The following is a 17,302-nucleotide window of genomic DNA, read 5'->3' as shown; positions in this document are numbered from 1 at the left end:
TTAAATATTCAAATTTTCTTATTCTCCTTTTAATGAGCAACCTGTATTACACTGGTAAACACACAAATTTAAAGTAAAATAAAACAACTCAAGGAGTCAGTGCCTCACCAGTCATGAACCTCAGCGCACGTCTCTGGTAGATGCCATAACCAGTATCGTAACTTCATGTCAATCCAGGCCCATGGTTTGAACAAAGAAAACTTATTCAATGTATTAATATGCTGTCTATTGTCTTTCTGTGCAGATCTCTCATGCAGCGGTCAGTGCGCTGTGCCGCTCTATAAAACTGCAGTGTGAGCTTTACTCTTCTCGCCAAATCGCCATCTGCCTGGATCCTTACTGCGGTCTGGGCTTTGTCTTGTGGTGCCTCGCTAGGTACAGTGAAATAACCCTCAGCAGTGTTTCCCCTAGATTTGCAGCTTTTGGGGGGCGGGGCTTACAAATATTGACACATATGCACACGCAAAGCAAAACATCATAATCAAATGCATTATGAAGATAATTCAAAATATGGTTGCAAAAAAAATGTTTTCATTCTCAATAAAATGCGATCAAGCTTCTAACTGACACCATTTAAAAAAAAATGTATTTCAAAATTATTTTTATCAAACGCTGCCATTTTACTCATCGTTGGCATGACGGCCGACCGGGGACGAAATTTGGATCTCAGCAGTCAAGGGTGGAACACCACTGGCTAGCGCACAGGGGGCGTGGCTTGAAAGGGGGGCATGTTTTGGAGTAATATGAATGGGAAACAAAGCCAACCAATGAGTTGTGTGCGGTCTACAGGGACAGTCAATCAATCAACATTTATTTATATAGCCTTTAATCACAAGTCCCTCAAAGGGCTTCACAAACCACAACTAGCTACAACTGGTAGCTACTGGCAACTTTTTGGTTGAATTTTTGACCACTCCTCTTGACAAAATTGGTGCAGTTCAGCTCAATTTGTTGGTTTTCTGACATGGACTTGTTTCTTCAGCATTGTCCACACGTTTAAGTCAGGACTTTGGGAAGGCCATTCTAAGACCTTAATTCTAGCCTGATTTAGCCATTCCTTTACCACTTTTGACGTGTGTTTGGGGTCATTGTCCTGTTGGAACACCCAACTGCGCCCAAGACCCAACCTCCGGGCTGATAATTTTAGGTTGTCCTGAAGAATTTGAAGGTAATCCTCCTTTTTCATTGTCCCATTTACTCTCTGTAAAGCACCAGTTCCATTGGCAGCAAAACAGGCCCAGAGCATAATACTACCACCATCATCCTTGACGGTAGGAATGATGTTCTTGGGATTGAAGGTTTCACCTTTTCTCCTCCAAACATATTGCTGGGTATTGTGGCCAAACAGCTCAATTTTTGTTTCACCTGACCACAGAACTTTCCTCCAGAAGGTCTTATCTTTGTCCTTGTGATGTCAGATGAAACAACAATTGAGGTGTGTGTGTGTGTGTGTGTGTGTGTGTGTGTGTGTGTGTGTGTGTGTGTGTGTGTGTGTGTGTGTGTGCGTGTGTGTGTGTGTGTGTGTGTGTGTGTGTGTGTGTGTGTGTGTGTAAAATAGTTAAGGAGGATTAAGAATCGTGGCTCTTGGTGAAGTTGCACAGACTGCTGCCAAGACTCATGTGGATGATGACCGTGTATGAGGTTCCAAAAAAAGTGTGAAAGGAGTGGAGCGAAAGAGCAATACCTCGGAAAGTGGTTGTCCAAGCTTCACTGCAGTGGGCCTCTACATAAGATCAGGCCAACGCTAACTTCCTCTTTCATTTTTGGTAGAGTAATTCAAGGTACTGTAGCTAAGTGCAGTCGCAATGACACCCAGGATGAGCTTGTGAGACCTGCAGGCGTCACCACAAGATCAGGAAGCAAGTGGGCAGCTAAAACATCTGTTGCGCAAGCCGAAAACATCCTGAAGCTATGTGACATCATTGGAGCTCCATGTATTGGAAAACAGGGCGTCGGAACTTCCCATATCAAGCAATGGAGGAAAGCAGGAACCAGTGACAGAAGAGCCATGATCCAGGAGGAGGTACAGAATCTGGAGGAGGAAAGACACAGGAGTTAGGCTCACAAGGAGCTTGGGCCAAGTGGGACCTTCCCCAGAGGAAGATCACCTGGTTTGACATATTATGGAGACTGGAGCCGTTCTGCATTTCTTTCCTGCTGAGATCAGTGTATGACACTTCCAACGCCAACAAACTTGAGCATGTGGGGTATGAGAGAGGACCCACAGTGCATGCTTTGAGCGAAGGGTGGCACCATTGCACACTTTCTGGTCTGGATGTAAAATAGCTCTCATTCAAGGAAGGTACAGGTGGCGCCAAGATGAGGCGCTCATGACACTTGCTAACACTCTAGAGCAGAAGAGAATTCAGAAACACTAGCCCCTTTGAAAAACAGCAATCCAGTTTGTCAAGGACGGACCAACAATAAGAACCAGTTTTCTACAAAAGGCTCAATCGTGGGAAATAGAAGTCAATCTCGAGAGAAGGCTGCACTTCCCCCGAATTGTCCAGACAGCCGTAAGGCAGGATGTGGTACTGTGGTCTGAGGAGGGGAAAAAAATCATCCTGTACCTGTATTTGATTGCTCCTCTGCATGCAATACAGCGAGCAGACAATGAATTTTAATGGCATGTTGTTGTGTAAATAAGATCAAGTAAAGCTATTTCACTTTTTGATTAAAAAAACCCTTAAGTATTGACCCCTTCTATATGAACACTATCCCTAAATTACTTAGTATGACAATTACTGTACGTGTTATGATACGTTGCTATGAATAAAATAAAAATGTTCAACCTTCTTAAGGCCATGGAGGGATTCCGTAGAGGGAAGATAATAGTAGGTGAGACTCTGTCAGGTGTGTCACTGTCACCCTCTCATGCTGCCCTGCTTTGATTTGTCTTGCAGTGTTTACTCAGGTCATCAGTCCATCCTGATTCCTCCGTTTGAGCTGGAGACCTGCTTGTCCCTGTGGCTCAGCACGCTCAGTCAGTATCGTGTCAGAGACACCTTCTGCTCCTACTCCGTCATGGAGTTCTGCACCAAAGGACTGGGCACTCAAACGGAGTTGCTCAAGGTGGGCAGGCCAGGACCACACCTACTCTATGTGATTGAAAAAAATAAGTCAAAATTCTCTGCATTTTATAGGCTCGTGGCGTCAACCTGTCGTGCGTGCGAAGCTGCGTGGTGATTGCAGAGGAGCGCCCTCGTCTGGCCCTCACACACTCTTTCTCTAAGCTGTTTAAAGATCTGGGGTTGTCAACCAGGGCTGTCAGCACCGCTTTTGGATCCAGGGTTAACCTGGCTGTCTGTCTGCAGGTAGGCCAGCTTCACTTTGTGGCACAAGAGTCTTAATTTAATTCCTAGACAGTCCACTGCAACCATTTTTATTACATCTCAAGCGTCAATACTATAGAAATACAACTTGGATACAATTTAGATTAGTGAGTGTACTGTTTATATGGCAGTATAGTAAGTATACTATTGGTAACATATGCCTGCCATTGAAGCTGGACCATGTGTTCATTGGTAAACCTCACACCTTGTCAACTTTAAGAACTAGTATTGGACATTTAGGTGATAGCTTGGGCTTTTAACTCAATAGCTAGCACGTTCATCACTAATGCCGGACGATCCAGGTTCGAGTGGTCGGGACTGAACCAGGCAGCCAAGCGCCTGCGTGACATCTTCAAGCAGAAGGAAGGAAGGTGGAGGATCCCAAAGGGTCTTTACATCCACCAGCAAGGACAGATGACAGCGTGATGGTGTTGTGCACGACTCTGTAGGCAGGAAGCCAACTAGCATCTAGTTACAATTCAGTTACAATATACTTATCTAAAATCAAGTCCATAATTGCTGAGCTCACTGCTGCTCCTAGGATGTTTTTCATAGCTAGAAAACCCAATCTAGAGCTATGTGACCCTCAGTGTGTTTTTGTTGTGATGTTGCAGGGTACCACTGGTCCTGATCCTTGTACAGTGTACGTGGACATGAAGTCGCTTCGCCATGACAGGTAACAGCAGCACTGACCACGCCTTCTGCTTTACCATTCATAATTTAAACTTTTCTCCTCATCCAAATGTGATGAAAACAACGTAGTCAACATTTTATAAAGTGGATGTATGCTGGTGTACAATTTGACGTTAATCTATACAACATAAGAACTAAAAGACTGCTAAATTTGTCATAAATCCTAACTCCCCTAAAATACGGCATTCTTTGCAGTAGACATTTGTGTTCTGCTGAACAGGGACATTTGTAACGCTGACAAAATAGACTAAAAACTAATTTTTACTGCAGCAGACACTGGTTTCAGAAAATGTGTCTGTGTGCTGTTTCAGGGTGAGACTGGTTGAGAGAGGAGCTCCTCAGAGTCTTCCACTGATGGAGTCTGGCAAGGTAAAAACAAGTGTCTCGTTAAAGCACCTAAGTGAACGTGAATAAATGTTTCAGATGTATCCAATATAAACACAATATGATCTTCTCCTGCAGTTTATTGGCCATTGCCGCTGCTGAGTCACTCAGTCTGTTATTTTAGTAAAAACACACAAAAAAAGTTAACACATGTCAATTTGTGCCTGTGAAGTGATGAACACATAAAATACATGTTCTATGTTTTTTTGTAAAATATTCAATTTTAAGGATGCGTGTGATGTTATTTGTACATTATGAATGTGAGTGTGAATGTTGTCCGTCTATCTGTGTTGGCCCTGCGATGAGGTGGCGACTTGTCCAGGGTGTACCCCGCCTTCCGCTCGATTGTAGCTGAGATAGGCACCAGCACCTCCCGCGACCCCGAAGGGAATAAGCGATAGAAAATGGATGGATGGATGTTACATTGGGCATTTATGGTAAATGTATTATTTGAACTTGATCCTAAGGCTTAAAGGACATCTTGCTGGCAGGGCCAGACCGGGTTGTCCTTGTTTTGCCTTTATTTATGTGAAACCATTTTTATTGTAATACTTAAGCAAATATGTGTGTTATTGCTCTGTTTTTAAAGACAAAAAAAGTCACATTTTGTGCAAACAACAGAAGCTAGACTGATAATTAGTATGACTAGCTAGCGGGCTATCTGCCGCCAAGCTGATGCATTGACAATTTACAGACAGTTTTTTATTTTCAGGATAATAAGGGACAAAGTGAGTATCTTTTCAGTTTAATAGGGGATGTGTACTTTTACTTTTGAATACGGGACGATTTTGTTTTTCAAGGGGAACTTGTGTTCGGGGGCTTCCCTTTTGAAGGGCAAAGTCCTCCCAGTTTCTTGTTCTACAGTAAGTCTAAATCAGGGGTGTCAAACATACGGCCTGTGAACAGGTTTTATCCGGCCCGTGAGATGAGTTTGCTAAGTATAAAAGTGAGATAAATGTTTTGACAAAAAGAAACTGCTGTTCTAAATGTGTCCACTGGATGTCGCAATAGCAATTCTTTTTATCCTCTGCCATGAGTGCATGTGACCTGAGAGGGGGCGGAGCCAGGTGTCGTGTCAACACGTCCATGTTTGGACACTACGTACTTACGCTGCTTATTAGCGATAGCATACAAAATGTGGATTGTTACGTTAATGCCTTGATTGTCAAATCAGTTGTTAGTAATGTAACCTGTGACATTTCTACCCAAATGAATACTTTTGATAATCTGTACAATTCATGTTGTACAGGGACTTCTAACTTCATGTGTGAGTAATGAAATGAGTCCAAATTCAGAAAAAACCCACACTATGTTCGTACATGAGTTGAAAATTAGCAAATTAAATTAATAACATTGATTTTAACATTATTTATTTCATCTTTTGATAGATTTAAAATTAACACTAATGGGAGCATTTTAGAACTGCAGGACTCAATTCCACCTGATGAACATGATCGCATCATTTATTCAAAAAGTATAAATAACGACAAATGAAAATAGAATACTATTAACCGCAACATGTATGTTTAAAAGAACATTATGTTTGTACATTTTCAGAATGTGCTTGGTCTATTTTTAAACAAAGAAAACATATTTGAAGTAGTCTTTATTTTTAAGTTATTACGCCATGATTTTTCCAATCCGGTCCACTTGGGAATATAATTGTCTCCATGTGGCCCCTGAGCTAAAATGAGTTTGACACCCCTGGTCTAAATAAAGCCAGAACTTTAGAATTGAAGTTTACCAATTTGTTCTACAAATGGAGTAAATATAAACATTATAGCAATTCCAGCACTGGAGAGAAGACCAATCTCTAGAAACCATACCCAGCAGCTCTTCTCATCATCGAAACTTGGAAGTATGCTATGTGTGTGTGCGTGTGTGTGGGAGTGTGTCTGAGCGAAGATACAAACACAGGATGGATGAGATGAGAACGTCATGGCTAATTGTATCAAATGCCTAAATGGCATAAACAAGTTTTTGAAAAAATTACCTAGCTACATAACACTGCCATTTTTGGGAAGCCATAACCTTGTATAGTCACATGACAACCACTCCAAAAGGAACTTATAGAATCAAGTCCCAATTTAAGACATTGAAAGTTTTCTTGGCGGTGAAATTGGACGGTATGACTGTAAGTTGTTTATTTTCAGATATTGCCAGGCGTTCGAGTCATAATCGTGAACCCAGAGACCAGAGGGCCGCTCGGAGACTCTCATCTCGGAGAGGTAGTATAAGGTGTCGTTTAAACCACAATTTAAGTGATTTGTGACTTAACATCAGCTTTTCTCATGTAGATTTGGGTAAACAGCCCTCATAATGCCAGTGGTTACTACACAATCTACGGAGAGGAAAGTCTTCAGGCCGACCACTTTAACACCAAGCTGAGCTTTGGGGACCCGCAGACCTTATGGGCCAGAACCGGATACTTGGGCTTTGTGAAGAGGACCGAGCTCCTGGATGCCAGTGGAGGTACACATTAACACAGTTTATTTGACAGTACAATTCATCAATTTATCTTGAGTAACACCTTAGCGATGTTAACACATCTGCATTCTCAGATCGGCATGATGCTCTTTTTGTGGTGGGATCGCTGGGCGAGACCCTGGAGCTCCGTGGGCTTCGCTACCACCCCATTGACATTGAGACATCCGTGTCTCGTGCCCACCGCAGTATCGCTGAGAGGTGAGAGGGTCCATGACTTTGACTGTCACACATTTGGGCAACATCCGCACTTACACAGGCAAAAAAAATAGCCCGCCTTTGAGAATGTATTGTTCTCAGATTTCGGATCAACCTTTGCCAAAAAAAAGACACCTGCGTTAAGATGTAACAAATGGCAGATAGCTTAGCTGTGCGCTAGAACGTTACGTAAACCTCACTCCCTGAGCCATGCTGGTCAGTGGATTGGGAGCCACTTAACTAATGGCTGGAATGCGCAACTTGTATTTGGAGGGGTTGTGTGGTCGCGGATGAGAGGGAGGTTTATGGGGTTAGCAAAAGTAAGATGCTAACTAGCTTAGCTGTAGTGCAGAAAGTCACACCGATTACTTCCTGCTCAATAAACACTCTTTAATAGCGATTGTTTACTCGTGAAGAAGGAAGATACGAAGCTAATACCTTGATTTACAAATCCTTCATCATACAACTTTTCTATTTACGAACCATAGACAGAATATACTTTGGTTTACAAGCCTTGTCTCTGTGTAAGAACGTGCCATTCACCCATTGTGTGCATTGCAGCGCAGCCATTTTGTGCCCAGCAGCAGCAATTGTGACAGACCCGACTGCAGAATTTTCTTTTAAGGGTGGGCATTGGATTTTTTCAAGGGGGCCCCTGCCAGAAATTGACTCCCACTGCGAGAGCACACACGCTTAAAACTAAAGTTAAAGCTGCACTGCTGGGGCTTCCTCTGTCAACTGTAAGACAAATACTTTATATTTATGGTTATTGTAAGGACATGTGTTTGAAATTATTTAAGACTATATCGTGTCCGAAAAATGAAAGAGTTGGCCATTTCTATGGTATAAATGTGATTGTAAAGGACTGTGATTGATTTGATGTTGATGTGCTAAAACCTGTCTTGTTTAAAAGCTACATAAAATATTAACTGTTCTTTGTTCATGCACATAATAAATACTAATAAAGTGTTTGGATGTATTCATTAAATTAATGTATTCTTGGTTGCTAAAAAGGGTCTCAAAGTAATATTGTGATATGGACACATCTCATCTGTGCATACATTACTAGAATAACCTTAGGAGATGCACAGAGGAGATGTGTCTATATTACAATATTACTTTGAATCGCTTTTTGGCAACCACTAAGTTGTCGTTTTTGTAAGGGTAATTCAACAAAACAGTAATGTATTTTATTATCATATAAGTAACTCTCCTATGGGTAATCTAATAATTTATCCACAGACGAGATGTGTCAATATCAAAGCATTATATTGAATCACTTTTTGGCAGCCATTAACCATACACTTTATTAGTATTTATTATGTGCATGAACAAAGAACAGTTAAAAGTTAAAGTACCAATGATTGTCACACACACACTAGGTGTGGTGAGATTATCCTCTGCATTTGACCCATCCCCTGGTTCCACCCCCTGGGAGGTAAGGGGAGCAGTAGGGAATCATTTTTGGTGATTTAACCCCCAATTCCAACCCCTGATGCTGAGTGCCAAGCAGGGAGGTAATGGATCCCATTTTTATAGTCTTTGGTATGACTTGGTTTGAACTCACGACCTACCGATCTCAGGGCGGACACTCTAACCACAATGCCACTAATATTGAATGTATCTTTTAAACAAGAAAGAGGTTTTAGCACATCAACATCGGATCAATAACAGTCCTTTACAATCACATTTAATACCATAGAAATGGCCAACTCTTTCATTTTTCGGACACGATAAAGGCTTAAATCATTTCAAACACATATCGTTACGATATGTTTTTGAAATTAAATTATAACATATCGTTTTCGGACTGTATTGTGGGCGTCTTGATCGATCTTCTGTGCTCATTCTTTGTCAACCCAATGTTCCAGGCATTAGTTACTGTGTTACTGTGTGTGCTTTATTAGTGATTTTGATTTGTTACTGTTGACACCAAGGGTAAAAATCACTATATGATCAACACAAAATGATTAGGTCAATATTATTTTCTCAAAATCCATTTTCTTAATGTTTACAAATCCAGAGAATAAGTCCCTGGACAATTTTATTTCAATGAGTAATAGATGGTAGTTTTTGATTGTGTTTATATATTATGTCCGATTGACTTTGCTCAAACAAGTAGGTAGGTAGGTAGGTCTTTGTCATTGCACAAGTACGACAACACTTTGTTTTCAGCACAAACCCGTTCAAGATTAGACAAACAAACAGTGTCCAGGGTTACTGAACAGGAACGCTAATAGGTCGCCACAAGGCGCCCTGTAAAAGATGGGGAAAAGGGTAAACGCTGGGGGAGGATGAGTAAAAAAATACAATCTAGACTGGGCTCCTAAGGGGGCCCAGTCTGGAGTGGGAAAAAAACTCCATAGCAAAGCACATATACATATTACAACATTCAACTCGAGACTTGCAACAGAAGTGTATGTAATAAAAGAGAATAAGGAACTGGTTAAAATATTGTGCTGATATTGTTAAACTGTCAATAGCACTCACCATAAATACATTGAAAGATTTACAGTTTAATACATGTGATCGGAATTGGTATCGACCTTTTTCACTCATGGATGATCGTATCGGAATCAGCAGCATATAGAATCTCTGATTGGAACATCACTACTGTATAGCACTATACATTGTCTTCAAAGTGTACACACTTTTACTAAATAATGGACTTTTGTCGAGGCTGGAACGCATTATTCGTGTTTACATTGTTTCTTATGGAGTAATTTGCTTCAATATACAAACTTTTATATTTACGAACTCTGTTCAAAACACAAAAAAGCTGGTAAATCAAAGTTCCTCTATCATCAACAAGGGTCCGATTGCCCTTGACTTACTGGAAAACACTGCCCCTAGAGTTTGGAGGAAGATTGCAGAGCACGCATTCAACACCTGAGGCAGGATTTCAAAAAGAGCGCTGTCAATGCATAAACCAGGCTTTAGTTCTTTGAAATCCAACATGTTTCAGCAAATGTTGCAGTTATGCTCTTGTCCCCCGCAGTGCTGTGTTTACATGGACCAACCTACTGGTGGTGGTGTCGGAGCTGTGCGGTTCAGAGCAAGACGCGCTGGACCTGGTGCCCTTGATTACAAACGTGGTCCTGGAGGAGCACCACCTCATTGTGGGCGTGGTTGTCATCGTGGACCCCGGGGTCATTCCCATCAACTCACGGGGGGAGAAGCAACGCATGCACCTTCGGGACTCATTTCTGGCCGACCAGCTGGATCCCATTTATGTCGCTTACAACATGTAAGGGTTGGTGGCGGTCCAGGCCTGCTGGCGTGTGACTGGACCCGTCCTGTTTGAATGGTCACTGTGTTTTATTGACGTGCAAATCAGTCCGAAGCAGGAAGACGAAACCGCCAGGAGCGTTTCGTTATAAAAGGCCCCCTCCAAAAAAGTTGAATTGCCCTTCCTATGTAAAGGGCCTTTCACACAGGACCACTTTGGAAATTCCATGTTATTGCCTTTATTAGTATATACACGGTATATATATTTAAAAAGAACAATCTACCTGCTATATAGTTAGTTACCACAAACCTTTTGAAACACTTGTGGTGACACTGATTCCAAGAGCTACTACTCAACTTGAAATCTTTTTTACATGCAGCTTTCAAACAAATGCACACACGCTTGTGTTGAGCCTGTCTTTACCCTCAATGGTGTCGGAAAAAAAAGCAAATGCAGCTTGTTTCATGCTGCGTTCAACCTTGGCACGTTTGAATCGTTTAAAAGGAACTTTGGTGCAGTTACTCTGCTAGAAAGGATCGTTCGATTAATTCCAAACTTAATCATCTGAACCCTGGTGTGCACCAAACAGGCGTAGATGAGACTCGGCCTGTTCTTTAAGTGAACTCTGGGGTGGTTCTTTCGCAAAAGTGAATGCTACAAGAACCAAAGACACAGACCGGTGTTGAAATGATAACAAAAGTAATGCAAAAATGACAAATATGTGAGAAAATGTGTTGAAAGTTCTCTCACTGTGTGTTTGCGATAACTGCTCTTTAAGGTACATTTTAGAGGCTTTTGGTAAAATCTAAAAAGGTGTTTTGGTTGTGAATATGTGAGTTTTGTCACATATTAATGTCATGAAAACAAGTCCCTACTTTATGCTTATGTTCTTTACTGCGCGGCCTTTGGTGCCATGACAAAAATATACGTGTGAACGCTAAAAGAGCCGCACCAAAGTATGCACCGAGTTTCTGTTTTTGATCATTGGTCCGGACCAGAGCAACAAACCACAATAACATGTCATGTTTGATTAAGCGGAATGACTGAGAGTTTAGGTTGCAGTCTTCTTACATGTGAACTTTGGTGTGGTTTACTTCACTTGAGCAGAAATTGAACGCTACACAGACCAAAGACATGGAGATGTGTTAAACTGACAGCAAAAATTGTGTAAAAAAATGACAAATATGTATGAGAAAAGGCTGTTTCTCTGCCTTCTTTCTTTGTGTGCACTCTTTTAAAGTTTTTCAGAATATTTTGGTGAAATTTAAGCTGGTAAAAACATTCCTAAATATTTTAATATATATTATATATACACTATATTGCCAAAAGTATTTGGCCAACCATCCAAATGATCAGAATCAAGTGTCCTAATCACTTGGCCCGGCCACAGGTGTATAAAATCAAGCACTTAGGCATGGAGACTGTTTCTACAAACATTTGTAAAAGAATGGGCCGCTCTCAGGAGCTCAGTGATTTCCAGCGTGGAACTGTCATAGGATGCCACCTGTGCAACAAATCCAGTCGCGAAATATCCTCGCTCCTAAATATTCCAAAGTCAACTGTCGGCTTTATTATAAGAACATGGAAGAGTTTGGGAACAACAGCAACTCAGCCACAAAGTGGTAGGCCACGTAAACTGACAGAGGGGTCAGTGGATGCTGAAGCGCATAGTGCAAATAGGTTGCCGACTTTCTGCAGTCAGTTGCTACAGAGCTCCAAACTTTATGTGACCTTCCAATTAGCCCACGTACAATACGCAGAGAGCTTCATGGAATGGGTTTCCATGGCCGAGCAGCTGCATCTAAGACATACATCATCAAGTCCAATGCAGAGTGTGGGATGCAGTGGTGTAAAGCACGTCACCACTGGACTCTAGAGCAGTGGAGATGCGTTCTCTGGAGTGATGAATCACGCTTTTCCATCTGGCAATCTGATGGACGAGTCTAAGTCTGGAGGTTGCCAGGAGAACGCTACATTTCGGACTGCATTGTGCCGAGTGTGAAATTTGGTGGAGGAGGAATTATTGTGTGGGGTTGTTTTTCAGGAGTTGGGCTTGGCCCTTTAGTTCCAGTGAAAGGAACTTTGAATGCTCCAGGATACCAAAACAGTTTGGACAATTCCATGCTCCCAACTTTGTGGGAACAGTTTGAAGCGGGCCCCTTCCTCTTCCAACATGACTGTGCACCAGTGCACAAAGCAAGGTCCATGAAGAATTTGATGACAGAGTCTGGTGTGGATGAACTTGACTGGCCTGCACAAAGTCCTGACCTGAACCCGATAGAACACCTTTGGGATGAATTAGAACGGAGACTGAGAGCCAGGCCTTCTCGACCAACATCAGTGTGTGACCACACCAATGCGCTTTTGGAAGAATGGTCGAAAATTCCTATAAACACACTCCGCAACCTTGTGGACAGCCTTCCCAGAAGAGTTGAAGCTGTAATAGCTGCAAAAGGTGGACTGACTTCATATTGAACCCTATGGGTTAGGAATGGGATGGCACTTCAAGTTCATATGTGAGTCAAGGCAGATGGCCAAATACTTTTGGCAATATAGTGTATATAATTTACTTATACATATTAATAGTATTATGTTATTTTATATTTGCATTTTGATTTGGAAAATGTGAGTCACATCCTGTAAAGTGTAACAAAAGTGTGAACTGTGAGCGGAACCGCACCAAAGTATCACCAACAATCTTTACATTTCTGGTCCCAACCAAGTACCAAACCACAAGTGTGAACGCAGCCTCTATAGTCTTAGTTATTTAGCTTACATGTCCTAAGATATTAAAAGCCAAATCTTTTCACAGCTTTCCTGCCCTAATATACACTATTTCCTGCCTTATAAAAAAGTTATACATTCCTCTTTCATTGGATTGAATCTATTTTTAAAGGCAGTTTGTTTTCCTTTGGCTTTAATCGGAAATCCTGATGAGACAACCAAAGGATGCAAATAAAAGAGGCTTCTATGTCAAAAGCCCTCTTTGTATTTTAGATACACTTATGTAACTATAAAGATGTTTTTAATTGTATAAATTGTATAAAACTCTACTTTCATCTACTGATTGATCCTAGGTGGTTGACTAACTTGAATCGGCTGGGAGATGAAGAAGACTGTAAATAAGATTAAAGAGCTATGACGGTACTTGCAATAGTAGTCACGTGATGGAAGGTTATGAATAATAAACCTGTAAATCATTGTTATAGACACGACACATATGTTGCACTTTCTTCCAAAAAATATATATTTTATTACAACAATGAGATATTCTAACTAATATTTCAGGAAAGTTGTATTGCGTTTAAGGCCATAAAAAATATAAAAGCACTTAAAACGCGCCTTTCTACGCGCTTTACTGTACACCGTCGCCTTGTCCGGCCAATCACACGCTGACCACGAGCACGGTATCTAACCAGCTCAAACGCGCAGGAGCAACTACTTTATGAATCCAACTTTTTACAGGCTGCAAGGTTATTCATGCAGAATATGTTCATCAAATTAGTTTTTGGATTGCATCATTTCGCCATGTTGTTGTTTGGAGTTGGAGATTAGCACATGGGGGTTCTTCACTGGATTCAGTCTCTAAATCTCGTAAGCACGAGTAGCAAAAAGCACGGTGGAGATCCATTTCGTTGACTGAAAAATATGATTTTCATCAAGAAGCATGTGCAAATTGTAATTTGGTGTACTTTTCTTGTGCTCTTTGCCATCATATGTAGGCTCTTTGTACTGGACAACATAGTATCTGTGTTAAACCCTAACTTTTAACATGTACATATTTTTTGTTAGACTTTACGTCCCATTACAATGTGACTGACAATGTTGGAAAAATCCTTGCAAGATATGTTAATTACCTTGACGCTTACATCAATATACGCCACCTAACATTAGCTAAAACGTTAGCTAAAAACTCCACTGAACTGGAATTGGAGGAAAAACAGGATACAATCTAAACCACAAGGACTTAGAGCAGGGGTGTCAAACTCATTTTACATCGGGGGCCACATGGAGAAAAATCTACTCCCAAGTGGGCCGGACTGGTAAAATCACGGCATGATAACTTAGAAATAAAGACAATTTCAGATTGTTTTCTTTGTTTAAAAATAGAACAAGCACATTCTGAAAATGTACAAATCATGTTGGTTTTTTTTACTTACATGTTGCTGTTAATAGTATTCTACCTTTATCTGTCGTTATCTATACTTCCCTGATAAATGATGTGCTAATGTTCATAAGTCAACACATAGGTGTTCATTTTTAATCTATCAAGATAACAAAAATATCAAAATCAAATTACAGAATGGTATTAATGTAGTTTGCTCATTTTCCTCGACTGGTGCACTAACATCATCTGGTTTATTTTTTTTTACATATGTAGCATCATCTACAAAGATACAAATAATTGCTATTGCGACATCTAGTGGACACATTTAGAACAGCGGTTTCTTTCATTCAAAAATTTTGGCTCATTTTTTTACTTAGCAAAGGCCGTACATTTGACACCCCTGATTTAGAAGCATATGTCATGAATAATTTCACAAAACAAAACGCGGATGCGACAAATTTACAGTAGCACTGTTTGAAAGCTAACACTCAGCCCTTCCAACCGCCGAAACTTCCCAAACAAGCATCTTCAATCACTCTTACCCGGTAGCAACACAAAGCGGTGCCGCGGTTTTCGTACGCCCTGCTTTACATGATTTGGTTTTTGACCAAAATTTTCGCCAAAATACCATCTCGGTCGTCTTACAGCAGAACAAGCTAGTCCGTTTCCCCGCGGAATTGAGGGCCCCAAAAACAATTTGACACGTCTGCTTTTTTTTTGTTTGTTTTTGTTTTGGTGTACGACTGCATTTACTCACTTTTACTAAATCAGTTCTATTTATGCAGACAAAATGTGTTGCTAGAGACGTTTCAGGGATTTTCAGTCATACTGCGCTCCAGATGGGTGGTGTTAAATTTTCAGATTAATATTGATGTTAAAAATTAATCCGCATTAAAGCGTCAATTCATTTAATACATTTTTTGCATTGTTTTTGGAAGTAAAGCTATAATTACTGTATTCTCTTTAAAAAGATTTGTGTTAATATTTCGGGTGTGTGTAACGGATTAATTGGACTTGCATTATGTAAAAAATTGCTTCCGTTTTCCTCTTACTTTTTGGAACAGATTACTACCGACGATGGAGGTACCACCGTTCAGCATGTACATTTTCATATTTACAGCAAGCATCAAAGTCTCCTTCTCTTTGTCACCAATCTCATCCGTGTAGATTTAGAGATTAATTTATTTTTTCTAGCAAGCCTCTAAAGCCCAGGGTTTAGGAGGTTAATGGTGCAGCAGAGTGCTTATCTCCAGGCAGAAGAGAGAAAAATTATATAAATATAGATATATATAGACATGTATGTATGAAATATTCAGGGAATACAACTCAGCTAACCCAGGGATGGTGGACCAGCTGGTCCCATGGTGCAAACGATGAAATAATATTTAACACTGTCCATGACCATCTCCTGCATTGCTAAGAAGTCCACATTTTGGGATTTTCCTGTTCTTTTTACGTCAACCTCTACACACACTATGCAAAACTTGACGACAGTGCAATTTTGTTGAAGTTTGCACAGTCTTGTGAACGACGCTTCTACATTTTCTAAGTCACTGATAACATTGAAATTTATTTTTTTTAATGACGATATTCACCTCTTGAGTTGTTCAGTTGATATTGTGTGTGCACCCCCTCAGCATGTTGTATAAATATTAAGTATTTCATGAATTCTTAACTGGTCCATGAACATGTGATTCCCCCTCACCCCCCTTATTTACTTATTTTATCATTTGCTTGGTTGTACCTTTGTTTTATACTTTATGTACAAGTAATGCAGAATAAATTAAGAAAAGCATTTAATCTTTTGTAGTAGGTGTGTTGCAGTTTCCATTGATTATTTTATTGTAAACACACAAAGGGTCTTACTGCAATGTTTTAATGGCGTTTACTGGACATTCTCCTTGGATTGTGGACTTTATGGAAGTTCCATTCCATAAAATAAAAACCTTAATTTATGTCTTCCTGAGACCCAGCAATGTATTGTTATTCTCTGTAACAGATCCTAGCCGAGTCATACCAAAGGCTACAAAAAATGGGACCCATTGCCTCCCTGCTTGGCACTGTCTGATTGATTGATTGATTGAAACTTTTATTAGTAAATTGCAGTGAAGTACATATTCCGTACAATTGACCACTAAATGGTAACACCCGAATACGTTTTTCAACTTGTTTAAGTCGGGCTCCACTTAAATTGATTCATGATACAGATATATACTATCAAATATATACTAACATCATAATACAGTCCTCACACAAGATAATCATCACAGTATATACATTGAATTATTTACATTATTTACAAACCTGTACATGCACAATGACAATAAAGATCATTCATTCATTCATTCATTCAATCCGGGGTGTGGGATATGGAGGGGGGTGGGGGGGGGGGGTAGGTTTGGTTGGTATCAACACTTCAGTCATCAACAATCAACATCAACAATTGCATCAGAGAAATGGACATTGAAACAATGTAGGACTGACTTGGTAGGATATGTTCAGCAAGTAGTGGACATAAAGAGAGAGATCAGAAAGTATAAGAAAAAGTGTCTACATTTGATTATTTACAATCCGAAGAGGTATGATGTGGAAGGGAGGGTGTTAGTTTAGGGTTGAAGTTGCCTGGAGGTGTTCTTTTAGTGCGGTTTTGAAGGAGGATAGAGATGCCCTTTCTTTTACACCTGTTGGGAGTGCATTCCATATTGATGTGGCATAGAAAGAGAATGAGTTAAGACCTTTGTTAGTTCGGAATCTGGGTTTAACGTGGTTAGTGGAGCTCCCTCTGGTGCTGCGGTTATGGCAGAAGTCTGATCTACAAAATTTGCAGGCAGCATACCCCTTGCCCTTCGAGCTGTCCTGGATGAACTGAAATGA

General features: G+C 40.5%; 1 protein-coding gene across 4 annotated transcripts in view; it reads left to right on the top strand.

Annotated features, from left to right (window-relative positions):
• Window positions 1-16,732, top strand: part of dip2bb (disco-interacting protein 2 homolog Bb) — a 114,774-nt gene extending 98,042 nt beyond the window's left edge. For all 4 annotated transcript variants that reach the window (XM_062048699.1, XM_062048681.1, XM_062048690.1 and 1 more), the window contains 9 exons: window positions 245-375; window positions 2,904-3,072; window positions 3,144-3,314; window positions 3,947-4,008; window positions 4,337-4,394; window positions 6,563-6,637; window positions 6,707-6,881; window positions 6,971-7,094; window positions 10,090-16,732. In XM_062048699.1, the coding sequence (XP_061904683.1) occupies window positions 245-375; window positions 2,904-3,072; window positions 3,144-3,314; window positions 3,947-4,008; window positions 4,337-4,394; window positions 6,563-6,637; window positions 6,707-6,881; window positions 6,971-7,094; window positions 10,090-10,342 (1,218 nt within the window). In that variant the 3' untranslated portion in view covers window positions 10,343-16,732. The remainder of the gene's footprint in view (window positions 1-244; window positions 376-2,903; window positions 3,073-3,143; window positions 3,315-3,946; window positions 4,009-4,336; window positions 4,395-6,562; window positions 6,638-6,706; window positions 6,882-6,970; window positions 7,095-10,089) is intronic.
• The last annotated feature ends 570 nt before the right edge of the window (window positions 16,733-17,302 follow it).

Source organism: Entelurus aequoreus, linkage group LG01 (assembly GCF_033978785.1).
Source record: "Entelurus aequoreus isolate RoL-2023_Sb linkage group LG01, RoL_Eaeq_v1.1, whole genome shotgun sequence".
Taxonomy (NCBI): Eukaryota; Metazoa; Chordata; class Actinopteri; order Syngnathiformes; family Syngnathidae; genus Entelurus; species Entelurus aequoreus.
This window is presented reverse-complemented; position numbering and strand designations above follow the sequence as displayed.